The sequence below is a fragment of the Polypterus senegalus genome, chromosome 10, assembly GCF_016835505.1.
Source record: "Polypterus senegalus isolate Bchr_013 chromosome 10, ASM1683550v1, whole genome shotgun sequence".
In the NCBI taxonomy this organism is placed as follows: Eukaryota; Metazoa; Chordata; class Cladistia; order Polypteriformes; family Polypteridae; genus Polypterus; species Polypterus senegalus.
Genome location: NC_053163.1, coordinates 37,370,082 through 37,389,732, shown reverse-complemented (window position 1 = coordinate 37,389,732; position 19,651 = coordinate 37,370,082). Strand labels below are relative to the sequence as shown.

Here is a 19,651-nt window from a genome sequence, read left to right as displayed (position 1 = left end):
CTATCTATCTATCTATCTATCTATCTATCTATCTATCTATCTATCTATCTATCTATCTATCTATCTATCTATCTATCTATCTTGTTGTGAATTACCAGGTTCAACAAATGACTCTAGAGCACTTCATGACAGTGGCATAAACTGTCCCTTTGATGATGATGATTATTAGTATTATTATTACCATAATCTTTGTGATGAAGTCTTAGCATTTTATTATTCTTTCAGTTTAAGAAAATTACAAAGTGTCAACATGATTTCCAAGGAAACTACAAAATGTCATCATAGCTGCCTTGTCTGGGTTTTGATCAATTCTTATCACAGTCAGATATTTAGTGTAATTCATAGGAGTAATTCTGAGGTGGGCACTGATCTGGATCAGAACCTGTGGGTCTGTAGCTGTGAGTGAGTGCTTTCCTATATGTTTCTGTAGTATTTTATATTGTATCAGAAGTTGTTTAGAACAACTACTAACAGTTTGTCATGTACTTCCCTTTTCAAGCTCTTGCCCCTAGCACTCTGCCCCCAAAACATGATTCTGTAACCTTCTGTTTTTAAACATCAGTAAATCCTTATGCGGTATCATTTATTGCAAAATGATTAAGATTGAGACAATATTTGCACAGTACAGATGCACTGCTTACTGTAAGTTCTTATGAATGTGCTTTCCTCTTGCAGATACTGAGTCAAATGTCCTACAGTTTGGGACTGAAACATTTATGGTAATCAAGACATGACATAAATAAAGTCCTGATCTGAGACCAAGGCTCAAGTTACAGTAACAGAGAGAGTTTAAAGCAATATTTTAGGACTTCAAGTATGAGTGGGAAGGATTTTTTTTTCAGAATATCAGCATTTTTTACACTTTTAAATATGTAAGAAAAAAAGTCAGAAAAAGAAAAAATGTGCAGATATGCTTAAAGGTGGGAGGTTGGCACATAAGTCAGTGAGAAATAATGTCACCCAGACACCACCAGCTGTAAATGAAGATGAACCTAAACTGCAGAATAAATATTCTGGTCACCTTTTAAAGCTCATTTTGATGTCACTGAATCAGAAAACACGCATTGACAGAGCTGGGGTTGAAACCTTGAATTTTGAGATAGCACCACTCACCACTGAACCACCATGCCACTCCCTACCTGTAGAAAGAGTTGTCCATTTACTCCAAAAAATTGTTGCTGTATAAACAAAATGGTTGAACTGTGTGTTGATTTTACAGGATGCTAATGCCACTGGCACTGACCTGTTCATGAAGGTAGCCTCAGAATTGCCAGACTTGCCCTTTGCACTCTGCAGTGAATCCGATGTGTGGGAAAGGTACCACATAAACATCAGCACTGTTTCTATTTTCAGAAAGGTAGGATTTAGTTGATTACTTATTGATGTTTTTAACCTTTACAACAACATACAACTAATCTAATGTAACTAAAAGAAAACTTAACAAAGGTTAACCATCAAGAACTAATTCTTTTTGGTCATGTCTTACTGTTCCTGTTGTACTCTTCACAGGTGGACGACAAGCATGAAGCTCTGGAGCTGCATGATGGGAGGACAGTGGATGCAGAGGGGCTTCTGAGATTTATCAGGATGAATGAATTGTATTACCTAACAGAATATAATGCAGTGGTAAAGCCCAACAATATTGCATGTTTGGTCTCTGAGCGTGCAGATTGCAGATTTAGGACAAAAACTATTTATTAGAAAGACAAAAACCATTGCATACCTTAAGAAAGTCAAGCCAGCCCTCAGTGACCCATCGTGTGCTTTAATTTTCAATTCATTTTAGCTTATAATCATTATAAAATGCTATTATTAAAATAGCGGTGAGAGTAGAAGGTGACCAAGGCTTTACAGAGAAGCAATCAAGTGAATCATTCATGCAAGGAATTTGTCCACAAGTTTAGCTTTCAAAGTTTAAACTTTCTTAGTCCAGTTTATAGGTGTGGAAGTTGGAGTTGCCACAAAACTCACACAGAGTCATAGAAAGGTTTGGGGCAGCCACCTGTATAATTTGGTTTCCTGGCTGAAAAAGTCGTTTAAATGAATACTGCACTGATGTGCACACAACTGAATCCAAGACAGAACTGAGGGACGAGGGAAAAGGTGTAGGTTTTTAAAGGGGAAGACAGGAAGTGAGATCATAGGGATTGGGCTCATGGTTTACAGCCATTGGTTAGAGTCCGGGCGTGACATCACAGGGGCTAGGGCTGGCAAGGTCTTTTTCGATTGGTTCAGTCCCGGAAGTGACGTCAAGAGAGCCAGGTGGGATCTCCCGTGAATGGTCAACAGGAAAGGAAGAAAAAGAGTCAGTGCACTCTGCCACATCCCAGCATGCTTCGGAACCGCCCTTACTCAAGCCCTTTAGCTGCCTGTGTGTGACAGAGTCTATTATTTATTTTTTTGGCTGAATTGCAAGCTTGTAGGATCAGACAGAAGAAGTTCAATCATAATGAAGACTGGTAAGTCAGAGCAACACATCTGAAATATAAATCAGAATACAAATATCAACAGAAATTAAAAGTCTAACAAGTCTTTTCCCAGTCCTAATTATTTTATAATTTCCGTGAGCATTAGATACTCATGAATCCTAAGCTTTCATAAACTTTGGATTTCTGCTTATTGTGAACAGCCATGTAGTACTGTATTATTTGTTATGGTCTGACATATTTTTTATTCCTTTTAAAATTCACCAATGCATTGTTTTGGGTGTTTGGGTGGACAGCATATTCAATGACAACATTTATTTTCTATTTACTGACTTTTTAGCATTCTTAAAAATTAAATAGTTCTTCCACAGCACCATTTTGTTTGAATGATGGGTTCAGCCATTTTGTGAGTTTTCTTTGGTCTGGTCACCAAGCTGTTCCTAGATAGGTCAAAGGAAAGTACATAGTGTGTAACATCATCAAGTCAAAGAGTTAAGGGTACACTTGTCCATATTTGTGAATAATTCAAACTAAGACCTGTAGAATTCCTTAATTACTTTTCCTGAAATACTGACATTTTGACTACAATTTTGTCTTTCATACTGGCATAGGGTAAACATTCATGGCTTCTGACCCTTCTCACTTTATTTATTCAGTTTTGGTTTTGGGTTAACATCCTTGGCTTGCTTGAAAGATTTATTTGACCCCCAATATTGACCTTAGTACATTTTTGACTTTGACCCTATCTACTGATTCTAATATTAATTATTATAGCTATCAGCTTGTGCACTCCAATGTCGTGGCTGTCACTATGTCATGGGTCACATGGGATATACATCATGTGCTTAGTAGCCACACAGTATCAAAGCAACAAGGCACATAAAAGAGCTGCAGTCTAGGATGATGAAAAGTCAAAAAGTGGATGGCCCTTATGAAACCAGGAAAACTGCAGATATCCATTACTGTACCACGCTCATTAAAGTCTGATGTCACAGGAGTGGTTTACAGTAATTCTTTTGAAGGAAAGGTTACAAAAGGAAAATAAATATGTAGTATTTGCAAACAAAAAATAAAGAAAACATTTCAATAAAGCAATAAAGAAAATACATAAACCTTGTGACAATTAAGCTCCTCACCAGCTATGACTGCTAAATTTTTCATCACCATACCACAAACCTAAAATGATCTGAAGTGCTGAATCTAATGAAGGAGGTAAACACTTCTTTCCACCCACAAAGTTTCCTAAGTGATGGAGAAGTCATAAGGAGTTCTCATATGAATGTACACACTCAACATTAATCACACTGACGTTACACCGTTCAGTCTTGTTGAAAATGCGTCTGTATGCCTTGTGTCATTTTCTGTATATGTTGTGTCAATCTATCACATTTTTTGGTGTTATTAAAGTAACACCAGAAAAATTAAACTCCAAAAACAAGAATCCTGAAAAAGTTCCCCTTTAAAGGAATACTCCACTCGACAATTTCTTTTTACATGTTAGTTGCCATATGTGATTTTTAATATGGGTGAGAAACATTTTTAATCTTATGTCTTCATGGAGAACAGAGATAGCAAAGTTTCTGATGGAAAGGTAGCATATAGAGGGAAAATCTGGACAACAGCTAGCAATATCAAAAACATTAATGAAAAAAATCTCATGTCACACAGCCCACATGTAAATTCGTCCAGTTGTATGTTCACAATGTGCAGAATGTGTGCATTTCTTGCTAAACACCATATATGCTCGCATTTAAGTTCTCCCGTGTATTAGTCGGGGCTTGATTTTACAGTATTATTTCCAGTATTTTATAATGTCAGTCGTATCAGCCGAATGCGGAAAACTCATGATATTGGTCCAAGAAATTATGATTTGCTAACGTCCAACTGAGAGAGTAACCACAAAGCAAACAGCCTTTTTTCTATGTATTGTGCCTACGTGACCACACGGAAATACCCAAACTATTCTGAAGCAAAGTTTGCACTGTTTAATGTTTTTTGTATCTCATACCCTCATACACCTTTATTGTAAGAGCCATCCTTATCTACGATGGAGCGTTCGATCAGAAGAAAATATGAAGCTGGTTTTAAATTAAAAGTCGTTGAAGTGCTGAAAGAAATTGGTTACTGCGCTGCTGCAACAAAATTCGATGTGTCTGAGATACTGATGTGAGATAGGAGGAGGCAAGAAGATGTATAAGAAAAAAAAATTAAATGTATTTTTGAATGGGCATATAAGTCGGGGTCTGATTTTATGATCGATTTTTCAGGTTTCAAGACCCGACTTATATGCGAGTATATACGGTATTGTTCAATAAATACTTTAGGCAAATTCTTGTACATAGTGTTCATACAGGAAACACATTCACACAGGATCAAGTTTTTGAACTGAAGACAGGATTCTTGTCCAATGAATTGGGGTGGGGTTCTGATTTGGATCTCCAGTTCAAAAGCCTGATCCCATGTGTTTCCTCTTCGCGTAGTACACTAAATTTCTGGACATATTTGTTTAACAATATTTTGGCACAAATGCATGCCTTTTACACATTGTGAGCATACAACTGAATAACGTTGTCAGCGGTGCCAGGAGTGTTGGTATGTTCAGCACTTATTAAGGGTTTAGCCCCCCTTTCTGATAATGACATTACTTCAGCATATATTATTAGATAGCAAAATACCGAGGACGCGGTGCCGCTTTTGGCTGACTGTGATCCGTCTGTATCAATTTATCGACGGACCGATCAATCATTTCCGGCTTTTTGTAGGGAGAGCGGTACTCGATCGCCTCCCTTTCCCCTTCGAAAAACTCAAGTCCGTCTTTTCTTGGGCGAAGCCACAAACAGCGGAGAAGTAGTGTGTTAAAGAAGCTATGAAAAGAAAAGCAAACATTTTAAAAATAACGTAAGATGATTGTTAATGTAATTGTTTTGTTCATTGATATGAGTGTTGTTGTCATATCTATCTATTTATATATACTCCCATATATATATATATATATCTTCCCAACAGTGTATATATATATATATCATATATATATATATATATATATATATATGCAAAATACCTGCGATTGGCAGAGAAGTAAAAAGAAAAGGAAACATTTTAATAATAACGTAACATGATTGACAATGTAATTGTTTTGTCATTGTCATGAGTGTTATATATACACACACAGACACATATATAAACATATATATATAAATATATATACATCTATACACATACTGTATATATACACACACATATATACATACTGTATATACACATATACATATCTACATATATACTGTATATACACATATATATACAAATCTACATATATATATCCACATATATATATATTAGGTGGGACTCGATTAAAAAATTAATCCAATTAATTAGAGGCTGTGTAAGAATTAATCTTGATTAATCGTATGTAATCGACACGAAATTTGCCCCAAATCGCAAATGTTTTTTTTTAATTTAAAAGTGTTTTAGTGGGCGACAGAATCAAATAATAGACATGGACATGAATATTGTAAACTGAAGCTGTTTTAATTTCTGAAAAAAAGCCTTTAAACTGCATTTGAATTCAAAACAGAAACAAAAATATCATCCCTGGTTAAAATTGGGCAGACTTAAAAATAAAGTGGTAGTTTAAGTACTTTAAGTAGATTTTCAGAATAGTATTGTCTTTAAATAATAATAACCAAAATTTCAACATAAAGTGCAGTTTTTCTTCTTAAAAAATAAGTCAGAAACATAAAAGGTAATTTGACCAACTTAATCTTTAAACTCTGAGTAACATTAGCCAAAATTATTTTGTACATTAGGCTAAAACAGTGTGATCATTGAACATTTTGTAATTAGATGTAATTAGAATTACTAACGGTCACGGAAGTCCAATGATCCCCAGTAAGAGCCACAAAGTCCGCTTTCTGTAATGCATCTAATTTTGCTTGCTTTTCAGTGTGCACAAAACCATGCTTTTATCAAGGCTTCGCTCGGAAGTCGAAATGATCAGTCGTAGAACGCGCTTTATTCCGACTCTAACATTTTTGTAGCTGTGATGTGTGCATCAGTGTAATGGATGTACCAGGAAATCATGCATTGACAAAAGTTCCCGCTTGCTTGGAATTGAAAGTGTGATTAAATGCGTTATTTTTAACGTTATGGAGTACATGCATCGAAGCTTCTCAGCTGTGCTTGTGCTAATAAAGGGAAACATTTTAAAAATAACGTAACATGATTCTGCGTTAACCTAATATTTTTCATACGTCCCAAACCAAGGAGATGCGAAGGTAAAATGAATCGGTAGCGCGTACATACTCAGTGCATCCCTCTCGGGAATCGAACCTCGAATGTCGGCATTAGAGGCTTAAGACTCTACAATTAGCCACAGCGTGTGGCTTGTCTATGCGAGAGTATGTACTGTAGATCGGGGTATATATATACATTTATATATATACCCGCGTATCGCAGTGGAGAAGTAGAAGTTATGAAAAAGGGAACATTTTAAAAATAACGTAACATGATTGTCAATATACAGTAATTGTTTTGTGAGTGTTATTGAATGTTGCTGTCATCAAGGATTTGATTATCATTATTTGTTTCAATCAGGGTCGTATTTGTACGATGTGTTGTGTTCAAGTTACATTCCGTGTTTGTCAATCGTTGTAAAGATAAGAGGTTTCATTCATCGATTAGTTTCTTACTGCATCAATAAACAGCTCGTCTTCCTCTTTATCTGAGATGTGACAAACTGCATGCACGGGTTTTTTTACACTGTCTTCCTTTAGCGGGACATTCACTTTTTCCACCGTGTGCTTTGTTTCCGCAGTAGCTGCACTTATGAATATGATTCTATGTATCAGACGCTTCATATTTTTTTGCTGCCTTCTCAATTGTGTAATTCGGTTTTTGTTCAGCACTCTTTGGAACTGTTGCTTTTGTCTGTGCACTGCGTCAGTTCACGTGAGCCGCTTGGTGTTCTTGCATCGAAGGTTCCCAGCTGTGCTGGTGCCATCTCGTGTAATGTCAGCTAAGACCCGCACTTAAAAGTTTCTCTCGCAGTTTCAATGAGTTTGTGCCAAACACCACCCTGACCATCTCATCTTCCTCTGCATAAGCACAGTCCTTCACACGTGAATATTTACCGGCAGTGTTTGTATTGGATTGCCGCTGATGGACGGCCTTATATGGGCAGGCACTAAATTACAAACGCTAGTGGCAGCCTGTCTATGAACTTAATTTAATATAAACTTACGGTTCACGCCGTGCTTTGTTTCCGCAGTAGCTGTACTTATGAATATGCTTGTATGCATCATTTGCTTCATAATGTTTTTCTGCCTTCTCAATTGTGAAATGGCGTTTTGTGCTCATCGCTGTTTGGAGTTCTTCCTTGTTCTCTACGTACTTACGTAGGAGGCGTGATGATGTCACACGAAACTCCGCCCCCCACGGCCATCGCCAACTCAACTCCATTACATTATATGTAGAAAAATAGGTTCCAGTTATGACCCTTACGCGTAGAATTTCGAAATGAAACCTGCCCAACTTTTGTAAGTAAGCTGTAAGGAATAAGCCTGCCAAATTTCAGCCTTCTACCTACACGGGAAGTTGGAGAATTAGTGATGAGTCAGTGAGTGAGTCAGTGAGTGAGTGAGTGAGTGAGTGAGGGCTTTGCCTTTTATTAGTATAGATGTAAGCAGTGGCAGAATGAAAAACAGGAGAAAAAAGGGCTCTCGAAGATCAGGGGTTGGAAGCCTAAATTCATTGAATGGGCCAAGGGTGGGGTTCTCAAAGATCAAGAGCTAAAGCCCCAGAAGTCATCCCCTAATGTCACCAATCTGACCTTTTTCGTATACAAAAAATATTTAAATTGACCAGAAGAAGCATTTCCCTCAGCAAAAGGCAAGAACGTCCCCTGTTGTACCATTTAATCTTTTCCTAAAGGTGGGGATGTCCTTTGGTTGTAATATCTAGTTCCAGGTTGCATAATTTCAAAAGAAGAGAATCATCATCATCAAATATTGTCATCAAAATTGTCTTCCCTAATGTCGTTATCATCTTCAGAAAAAGAATAATCCACCACATTTATATCTGGTTACACTCAGCAATAAGACATTTTGGACATTTCTCCATCCACTTCCCACATCTGGACTCAATGGTGAGGTTGTTTTGGTTTAATTTTCAGAATAAGCCTATTTAAATGGGGTCATCTTTTTTCATTTAAATTACCAGAACTTGCTAACTGTGTTTCAAGTCCAGCAGTAACTTTACTTTTCATCGGGCGTTGTGCGCATCAGTTATTAGTTCTTCATTTTGTAAATATTTATGTGTCATAGTTAAGAATAGAGTGGTGTTGGATTGATTTATATTTTTATCACTGGACATATTTGCATTATTTTGAGACTGGAGAATTTTAGCTGAATTTGAGGTTCATATTTTTAATATGTATACTTTGCATTTATAAAGCCTTTATTTTAATGCTTAGGTTGACCTAATTTATCTTAACGTGTGTATTGAAAGGTAGGGTTGGGGGTATTTTTAAGATACAGTAAGTAAAGCTTAATGTCTGGACTTCACTCAAGCTTTGCTTGAATTTCTAACTTGCTGTCTGCCGAGCATGACTGCAGTTGTTACAACTTGACATGTGGATTATGTGACGAGTAAGGTGAGAGTTTCTTCATGGACATTTTCATTAATGTTTGCTGTCGTCTAGTACTGTTCCCCATAGACACCCATTCTATCAGATATGTTGGTATCTCTGATCTCTATGAAAGCAAAAAATCAACAGTTTTTCTTCACATTGATATCTACAGAACATATTGGACACATATAAAAATGACATTTTCAGGAGTATTCCATGAAAACATTGAAGATCATTAATTAGTTTCCTACCTTTAAAGCCATCCCAAGATGGGAAAAGCCTCATACAATATTCATGCTATTTTTATATTGGTAGTCTCCCCTAGATCACTTTTCCTCCCTCCTGCTTTAATACAAAATGGTGCCTGTGCTGTCATTTGCCAATATGCAAGTGCACAAACACTTAGTAACAAGGAAGGTAGCACTTCAAGGATTATGCAATGCTACACCCAGCAACTTTACAAAATGCATAGGGAAGCAAGACATAAAGAAAACAAATGTTAGGACCCAAACACAACATTAAAATGAACGGGAAAAATGTTAGCAAAGGAATAAGATTTTGCACAGACAACACCATCTTCTGAAAACAGCCAAGATGTCCCATGATGTTCTTCTTAATCTACTGAGGGACAAATGACATAGTGTAGTAGGTATATGGACTTCTATGTAGCAAAGACTACAGAGACAGCCTGGAGAAAAAATCTCAGCCAGGGTCAGTGGTTAGGGTCTGCATGGGTAGATAGGGAATGGTCAGGCATGGTCACCTAAATCAGTAAGGCTTTGAGGCTAGGGCCGTTTCACAGCTCCAGGAATCTGTTTGTGTGAATTTAGCATGTCCTTCACATTTTTTGTAAGGTTTTTCTCAGGAGATACATTTTTGTAGGTGTGTGAATTGGCACGCCTTCCAGTTTTGGTTTGTATTAAAGCTGCTGGTACAAACTCCCACGACCAAGTGGTGAAAAAGCAAGATCAGACAAGGAATTGATGTTAAATCATAATGTATTTTTTCATTACATTCACCCATTTATCCTCTTAACTCATCTAATCCAGTTTAGGATTGTGGGGTGCCATGGCCTATTTCAGCAGCATCAGGTATAACACGGAAACCCATCCTGGAAAAGATACAAAGAGTACAATCATGAACATACCCATAACAGGCCAGTTTCGTATTACCAATTGATGTAAATGAAGGAAAACAAGAATTCATGGAGAAAGGGAAGAGCAATTCTACAATTTGACAGCAATTTTTAATTCTCATAGGGTTTACCATTAAGAGCCTCTAGTTCATTTCTATTGGGGAAAAAAACAGCAATGCACTAAGTTAAGAAGACCAGTCAGTGTTAAAATTAGAGTGTGCCATGTTAATGTCACCTTTTGAAGTTTTGGTATTATCAATTAAATTGAAATCGACCTAAAGAGACCACCAAAAGTGAATGGATTTCTTTATAGAAGCTGTGAATTTATACTTCTTTCTGGCAAGACCTGAAACACATTTCATACACTTTATAAGTTCTTTGATTCAACGCCAAGCCCAACACTGATTTACTTGAATTAACGTATATATAATATCCACATTTATATAGCATGATGCATCAGAATGAATGAACAGGTCTGCTATACATTCATGCTGTACAACGTTTCAGTGACACACCCTTTCAAAAGGATTCAGAAGTCTCATATTTTCAAAGAAATTTTATTTTTTCCAGACTGCCGTTGGTATCTTTAAGTCAGAAGTGGTCAATCACTTACTGTTGCTGGCTGACAAGAAATCACCTGACTTCGCTCATCTGAAAAAGACATTTCGAGATGCTGCTCCTAAATATCAAGGCCGGGTGAGGAGTTTCACTTCTCCAGTCAACCTAAAGGTCAAAGATAATGAATAGATAGACTGCTTCAGAGCCGATGTGTAGCAGATTTGACAACTATTGTATTGTGATAATGTTCTGTCAGTTAAAAAGCATATAGTATAAAGAAGATTTTTCAATTCATTTGTTTTCTGCATCTTTTAATTTTAAAACACTGCTCTGAGGGGACAGATCCTGTTTTGAAACTAGGGCACAGCGGTGTAGCACTGTGTCACTCTTTTTCAGTTCATCCATTCATTAAGTCTTTGCACAAAGGGAACATGGAGCCCCTCATGACAAGGCAGGAACCAACTGTGTATAGGGTATCAGTACATCACAGGACATATTTAGACTAACAGAACTAATTTAGATTCAGCAACCAATCTAAACTGTACATCTTTGGGATTTAGGAGGATACCAGATTAGCTAGATAAAACCCCATAGAGACACAGAGGAAAGGTGTAAACCTCACACAGCAGGACCCGATCACAGGACTCAGGAGAAGAGAGGCAGCAGAGGTAACCATTGCACCACAGTGTTGTGCTTTCTAATAAATTGAACTTATTTTTATACAGTACACTTCCCAATGACAAGAGCAGTGTAGGTTACGATTACTGATAAGATTAAAGTGGAAATAACATTCATTAGCATCATATCTCTCTATTATATAAAAAATCTTTGGACGAGGAGAGACATTTTCAGAGATAATTTCACGTTCTGTGAGATGAGACTTTGTGCCAAGAGATGAATTGAAAACTTAACAGGTCCAAGCAGGGGCGGAAATAAAAGACAAACAGTAGAAGAAGAAGAGACAAAGAGTAGAAAACAAAGTAGAACGTTGAAAAGAGGTTCAAAAACGTGGCGCGATACACATGCAGAGCAGGTTAGAGGTTATGAAAGTACTAAAATTCGAAAGTCTCAAAAAACTAGTAAAGATCGTATTAGCGCTAAAAAATGGGAATTATTACTTAGTGAAATAACGGAACAGCGAAAAGAGATAGAATATAGGGACATAGCCAATATGACAGAGCTACTACAAGTTCATTTCAAAGAAACCACAATTCGGTCAGGTTTATATTTATGATCATGGAGAAGCGATGCAACATAGAATCGAAAGAGTTAAACGATCTGACATATTAGAAATTCTACAGTCAATAATGAATACAAATCCATACATCTAAAAGTATCATACTTTACACGAAATTTATCTGAAAAATATGGACAAAGAAGTTTTCTTGGATTTCTATATGAATCTGAAAGATCACTCTCACATATATAATAAACCAACATGTGATGAATTGTCATTGATAATAGTTTCAAAAGACGGAGATATCAAAGACAGAGTTGATATTCGTGTTTATCCAAAAGTACAGCACGATTCATCACAAGCGACAGATCCAGGACATGACTAGCGTGTAGGGCCTGCACTGAGGTCAGCGAGCAAAACAAGCAGGGGGCAGAGCCCCCCAAGTATTAAATTAAAAAAATATCATGTGGTATTACTTCTACTATCCGTAGATGCATGCGAGAGACCATATGTCAGAATGTGCTTGATAATCAGCAACGTCTAGCATCTAAAAAGATGATATTTCATACTACTATGAATATTATGATGATAATTTAGGCCCAATTCGTACTACTATGTTTTCATTTAAAAATGCAGACATTGGTTTTATTGCCTTCTGTCCACACTGCTCTAGCTTTTTCAACTTTCAAAAACCTTTGAAAATAACCTCCAGAGCCTTATACTTCTTAACACGTTGTGTGTGGATGGGCAAAAAAACAGCTGATAATCACGCTGCAATTTGCTCATTCTCATGAAGCCCTCACTTGATTAAATCCTCCCCATTACAACGTCTTTTATCACCTTCTACAGAACAAAATCATATTCCAACACAGCAAGCATAGACAAGCTGCTTTCCATATCACTTGTTGTGTTGCTTATCTGTATGCATTTAAATAGTGCTTTACACAGTTTGAATGATGCACGTATGTGCAAAATCAAACAATTTACCAGTTGCTACAGTTCTGAGATAAAATCTATGGCTGGTGGTCTTACCACTTGTGACAGATAGGGGGCGCTGTCATCCCCTTGAGCCCTCGGACCAGACGCCAGACACCAGATAAAAGTCCAAAAGTTGACTTTATTATTCTAATAATGTGCACAAAGCACCCTCCACTCCACTATACTCATAAACAATAAACACAATACACTTTAATCACAATCCTCCACTCCCAGACACGTTGTCACCTTGCCATCCGACTCAGCACAACGCTCTGGTGTATCTCACAGTCTTTTATAGTCCTTGACCCGGATGAAAACTCCTTTTTCTTCAACCCGGAAGTACATCATTTCCTTTGTCCATATGACTGGGACGTACTTCCGGGCTGTAGGGAAAATAGTCCTTGATCCTCCCTGCAGCATCCTCTAGTGGCCCCCATGGTATCCAGCAGGGCTGTGAATAAACACTTCATTGTCCATGATTCCCTGCTGGCATTTGGGGCACCTCCATGCTGCAAAGAGGGATCCATCTGGCAGCCTGGGAGTATTGTCGGCTATATACCACACACTGTAATGAAAACGACACAGCCCTGTAAAAATCACATTAAACTGTTTATTACTTAAACTTAATCCAATTAGGTTGATGAGAATCCAATACACTGTGACAGTTTTGAAAGGGCATAAAGCACCAGGGAATCTTATTTTCATGGAGCTCTGAATTTTATTTCTGCATGATTTGTACATGCCCAGCGTAGTCGAATGTCTGCTTCACATGTGTTTTCAGTTGTTTTAGTGTGGATAGGGATGCTTTTGAGAGCGATGTGAAAATAATTTTTGTTTAAAAACACCATTCATTAATGAAAATGTGGTATTGTGGGCATAACCGCCACCAATTTCTAACCCTCTATAGTAAGCCTCTGGAACCAAACACTGTAATTTTAGATGTGTTCATTTTCCAAATGCTTTTGTATTTATTATGCAGAATAACATGAGTTTTTCAAAACTGTTCTCTCTAAATACTGATTTACTCAGGATAAGACCATACAAAGACTGATTGAGTTCCCATTACTTATTTCAAACATTTTGGTTCCCCTAGGTCTTGTTCGTACTGGTTGATGCTACCCTCACTTCAAATGCTCGAGTCCTGTCATACTTTGGCCTGCAATCAAAAGATCTACCAGCAGTAGGTCTTTACAACACCATAAAAGATAAGAAGTGGCTGATGCCTGCCGGAGAGATCAGCAGAGAACGTGTGCAGGAATTCTGCAACAAAGTCCTTGCTGTAAGTTAAGAAGGTGCTCCTTCTTTGTTCAAAATTGGGAGAATGTTACATTCAAACTTCATAACTCTGGAAAAGTCCTTTAGAAAATATATGAAAGATTACATCTGGAAGCAAGATTACTCTGAAACAAGTCTTAAAAGAATGAACTTTAATTCACTTTTGGAGGCTTCCAATTTACATTTTAGGAGGAAAGTATTATTTAACAATATTCATAGAACATTGCTTACATTTCAGAAATTGGCTTTTAAAGCTTTTAAAAGGTCAACAAATCATGATTTCCTCAAGCACTTTGGTAAACTCATTAATAGGTTTTGTTTCCATTTTCTACAAAATATTTTATGGATCCCTTTGCTGCAAATGCAGGGTCTGTTTTGTAATTCATTAGGTGTTTATAGACCTGAGCGACCACAAAGGAAAGATGTAAAATAATATCCTGAAACTGATGTATATTTACTCTTGCCTTTTTTTTTTTTAATAGTTATGTAATTTAGACATTCATGCATTCTAAACAAAAAAAAAGTAAAAAAAAAAATTATTATACTCATTTTTGCCACATATATATATGGATTGGAGTGGATTGTGTTGGTGATTTTTGCACTGTAAATAAACAGTCTGCTGGGTGGAAAACCTGTCTCCTGCCTGTCTGTGTCTATATATACTAGGGGGCTGTGCCCCCTACTCGCTTCGCTCACCCACCCCACAACCCCTACACCCGGGGGCGTGCTTCACGCTAGCCACTTCGCGTCTCTGCTGCTCGTATTGTGAAGTGGTGGGGTGGGATGAACGCATGCTAAGGAGATGCGGACGGATCAGCTGCTGGCTGTCTGCTTGCTGCTACTGTGCTGCGCGATCTGCATTTCGCACAGTGCGTCAATTATTTAAAAGCCTGTACAGCAGCTGTCCTTTTGTCTCACTTCCTTGTCTCGTGGGATGTTAAAGTGTCTCAGAGAAATTGTTTGTAAGTAGGGCGTGACGTGCAAGAAGTCTTGCGGAACTTCAAAGTGTCTCTCCGAGATGATTACGTCTCGACCCAAGACTTTTTATATAATAGATATATATATATATATTGTACGAAAGGCGCTATATAGAGCCCGTCCCGACACAAATTGGACACGGGAGGCATGTGTAAAATAAATAAACTATTTATTTTTTTCAGCTGGAGGGCACACCTTCCCCGTAATCCCCCCAGCCACAACACAGTCCAAAACACAATTGAAACACCAAAACACTCCTCTCTTTCTTCCACCACCTGGCCGTCCACCACAATATATATATGTATTGTATATATAGTGCTGAAGTTGCGTCTGTATGTATTGGGTTTGGGCAGCAGACAACTATATATTATATATTTTTTAATTTAAAAGGGTTTTAGTGGGCGACAGAATCAAATAATAGACATGGACATGAATATTGTAAACTCAAGCTGTTTTAATTTCTGAAAAAAAAATGCTTTTAAACTGCATTTCAATTCAAAACAGAAACAAAAATAACATCCCTGGCTAAAATTGGGCAGACTTAAAAATAAAGTGGTATTTTAAGTACTTTAAGTACATTTTCAGAATGGTATTGTCTTTAAATAATAATAACCAAAATTTCAACATAAAGTGCAGTTTTTCTTCTTAAAAAAATAAGTCAGAAACATAAAAGGTAATTTGACCAACTTAATCTTTAAACTCCGAGTAACCTTAGCCAAAATTATTTTGTACATTAGGCTAAAACAGTGTGATCATTGAACATTTTGTAATTAGATGTAATTAGAATTACTAACGGTCACGGAAGTCCAATGATCCCCAGTAAGAGCCACAAAGTCCGCTTTCTGTAATGCATCTACTTTTGCTTGCTATTCAGTGTGCAGAAAACCATGCTTTTATCAAGGCTAGGGTAGTTTTTGAAATGAAATTTTCCTCCGATCAGTTGTTATTCTGACTCTAACATTTTTGTAGCTCGGATGTGTGCATCAATGTAATCGATGTACCAGGAAATAATGCATTGACAAAAGTTCCCCTTTGTTTGGAATTGAAAGTGTGATTATATATACTATTTATGCAATTTAGTGACAGACTGCTGGGTCTTTTCCCAGCTAGGATGCCACCATAATGGAGGCAGTGGGGGCCTCCAGGAAGAGCTGCAGAGCCCTACTTTGTGGGGCTTTCACCTGACCTGGAAGTGCTTTCAGACCTCTCTAACAAATCATTTGGAGTACTCCTGGGTGCAGCATAAAAGGTGGCCACTATATATATATATTCTACAAAGTAATGGACGGCTGGCAGCTCATCCCAGCCGACACATCCAGGACGCTAGATGGCATCTTCCCTGCAGCATGGAGGTGCCCTGGATTCCCGCAGGGCACCATGGGAGATGGAGTTCGGCTTCACAGCCCTGCTGGGTGCCATGGGTGCCATCGTGGGATGCTGCAGGGAGACACGGGGATTTTTATTTTCCTGGTAGCCCTCAAGTACTCCCAAGTCACGAAGACGGAGAAACAGAAGTACTTCTCTTACGGGCTGAAGAAAAATATAAGTCTTTATCTGACCTGGGTCAAAGACTATTTAAAGGACTGGTGTAGACCCAGCAAGCTGAGCCGGAGTTGGGTGGTAGTGTGACGGAGCTGCTGGGAGTGGAGGATTGATTTATTGTATTATTATTATTATTGATTATTGTGTATTGTGGTGGTGGTGCTTTTGTGCACTTTATCAAAGAAAAATATTACAAATTCTTCTGAGTGCCATTTTACCTGGCATCTGAACGTTTTGTCTGTGGGTTTGGAGAAGCGACAGCACCCTCTAGTGTCACTATATATATATATATATATATATATATATATAGATAGATAGATAGATAGATAGATAGATAGATAGATAGATAGATAGATAGATAGATAGATAGATAGATAGATGTAGATATATATTGTATGTATTGTAGCACTAGCACCAAGTGCCAGTGGACTCTTGCTCTTTGCATCACTCTTTAAGGTAACTTGATGTCCTTAGATGGATGGCTCGTTGCTGGCATGCTTGCTATCTCTATAGACTCCACTGCAGCTGGTACTGAAGCTACTCATTTGAAATATAGAATGTCAGCTCACAATGCTGGTTATTCACCTCCAGATTGATGCAACTTGTCACACAGCCTTCCCTTCATAATCACTGTGTGCAGTGATCACTACCAACTCCTTACAATAGCACACAAAGTCTTTGAAACGGCAGGGTGGTCTTTGTATCAGCTGCGGTCATGCAGCCACTGACAAAAACACATCAGTAAGCATGTTGAGTGCTACACTGACATGTTATGTAGCCAGAGTGTTAATGCAGCCTTGTGTGGAGTTGCAGATGTACTAGTCTCCTGGCTGTCTTCCATCACTAAACTGAGGCTGCAAATGTTAGTACAGGTCTGGATCTTTAAGATTCCACAACTGCTCTGTTATGCCTCTAAAATCTGCCTCATCTTTCCCTGCACAATCTTATTATCAGATCTGCCTCACACTGCTCAGGGGAGGTTAGTGGCAGTTTTCCCCATCTCACTGAGCCTGAAGCTAAACTGGTGATCACACACCAAAGGCAATGCACCTTTAGTAGACAGAGAAGTAGTGGTGGTCAGTTTTTGAGGTAGCAGTCTCTCTGTCATCTGTATTCCTTCCTACAATGATGCTGCCAATAGCATTCCAGATCCAAGATTTCTGCATCAAGACTCATCGGCAACTTGGCAAAACCCCATTTTGGGTTCTTCAGGCACTTGGTGCTTTGCTAAGTTGGACTGTAGGTCCTTTGACACCAATGTATCACAGCACCAGTGCTTGCCAGTGCTGACTGCCATTGGATTCCTGCTTTTTTACATCACTATGTAAGGTAGTTCAGTGTCCTTATAAAGATGTCTCATTATTACCACACTAGTTGGAAATTCTATGCAAATTGATAGACTTATAGGCTTCCCTGCAACTGGCTCTGAAGCTGCTCATTGGTATAATAGATTGTCAGGTTATACTGTAGGTGACTGGACTGATTCAACTGTTCGGTAGCTTTACTGTGCTGCCTCTACTAATTACTTCAAAATTCAGGTAGTCTTTCAACACAATATAACTTCAGAGATCATTTGCAAGAAGTGTTTTTCTCACTACAAGGTCCGTAAAGAGCACATATACTGTTTTAGATGGTATTTATAATGTTCATGATACAGTAGCTTATCACATATCATTGTTTTGAATGTTTTATATTTTGAGATTTCTGTCCTTTCCATACATCCATCCATCAACCATAAATTAATTCATGTAATTTTGTATAAATTGTTGATTTCTTTATCTGCCTACTATATAAGTCACACATACCAAAGAGACCACCTCTTCTGAAACTTTCAGTTTGCTGTAAGTCACATACAATAGATGACATATGGAAAAACTCCTCATGTAAGTTAACATGTGATATTAAAACTAATTTCGGTATTCAAACACTGAGTACTTATCCTATGCTATTTAAAGTTACTAAAAATGAATATTCCTTGTGATATACTCTTCAAAGCTTCCTTAGCTTAATATTGTCCTTAAGCATGTCGGGCCTCTGTTAATATTCTAGATGTTTCAGCATCTTTGACTGACAAGATATACAGTAAATGGGTTATGAGTGGTTTTGATGCTGCACTTGAATTGGATTTCAATATTGTAATACTTTCTGCTCATTTGCTTGATAGTGTTCATTGTTACTGTATTCATATAAACTCTTAAAAGAAAAACAACAGATTCTTTGAATTGCTCATATGTCTAATTCTACATTTTCTATTTTCTCTTCCAGGAATTAGATGAAGCCTCTGAGAAAGACGAAACAGAAGCAAAAACAGAGCTTTAGATGCCTTTGCCATTTTAAAAGATCGTGTCATTTTTCTAATGTTGATTTCAGTAATGTGTGTTTGCGCCTTTTATATACAAAAACATGTTTAAGTGCTAATTGCAGAAAAATGAAAAATGATGTCCAAATAATAAATGTTTTGCTCATAATTACATGATTTAGATAGAAAAACACTGTGTTTATTTCCTGCTGCAGATGGAAAATGTCCAGAATTTGTATATAAAGTACAGCAGTAAATACATTTAACGCCCAACCTAGTCCAGCCCAGCCCAAGCTAACATGAGAGCATAAACAACAGCAAAAAAATTAAAAATATTTGGGAACACAGCCAATGGTAATATTTAGCCTGGCATGAGTTACAGTCAGAAAGTGTCAAAACAAGCAAATCACAAACAAAACAGCCAAGAATACAGTATACAGTTCCTATTAGTCAGTAGGGTGGGCTACAACAAATATTATTTATTATTATTTATTTCACACCCATGATTTTGTCTTTCAAACCCCCACCATGAAAAGTATTTTCAAAGTAGCTGGATATATTTTGTTCTTTACCTCCTTTAAATATCTCCAGCAATAATTGTTTCCTTTGAAAAAAAGTAGTAGTAAGATTAATTAAAAAGAGCTTGTTATTGTTA

General features: G+C 37.5%; 1 protein-coding gene across 1 annotated transcript in view; it reads left to right on the top strand.

The window, feature by feature from the left end:
* Positions 1–19,138, top strand: part of LOC120536222 (endoplasmic reticulum resident protein 27) — a 61,082-nt gene extending 41,944 nt beyond the window's left edge. The window contains exons 3-7 of the mRNA XM_039764555.1: positions 1,220–1,357; positions 1,510–1,626; positions 10,760–10,885; positions 13,996–14,181; positions 18,963–19,138. Coding sequence (XP_039620489.1) covers positions 1,220–1,357; positions 1,510–1,626; positions 10,760–10,885; positions 13,996–14,181; positions 18,963–19,016 — 621 coding nt within the window. The 3' untranslated portion in view covers positions 19,017–19,138. The remainder of the gene's footprint in view (positions 1–1,219; positions 1,358–1,509; positions 1,627–10,759; positions 10,886–13,995; positions 14,182–18,962) is intronic.
* Positions 19,139–19,651: the final 513 nt, after the last annotated feature.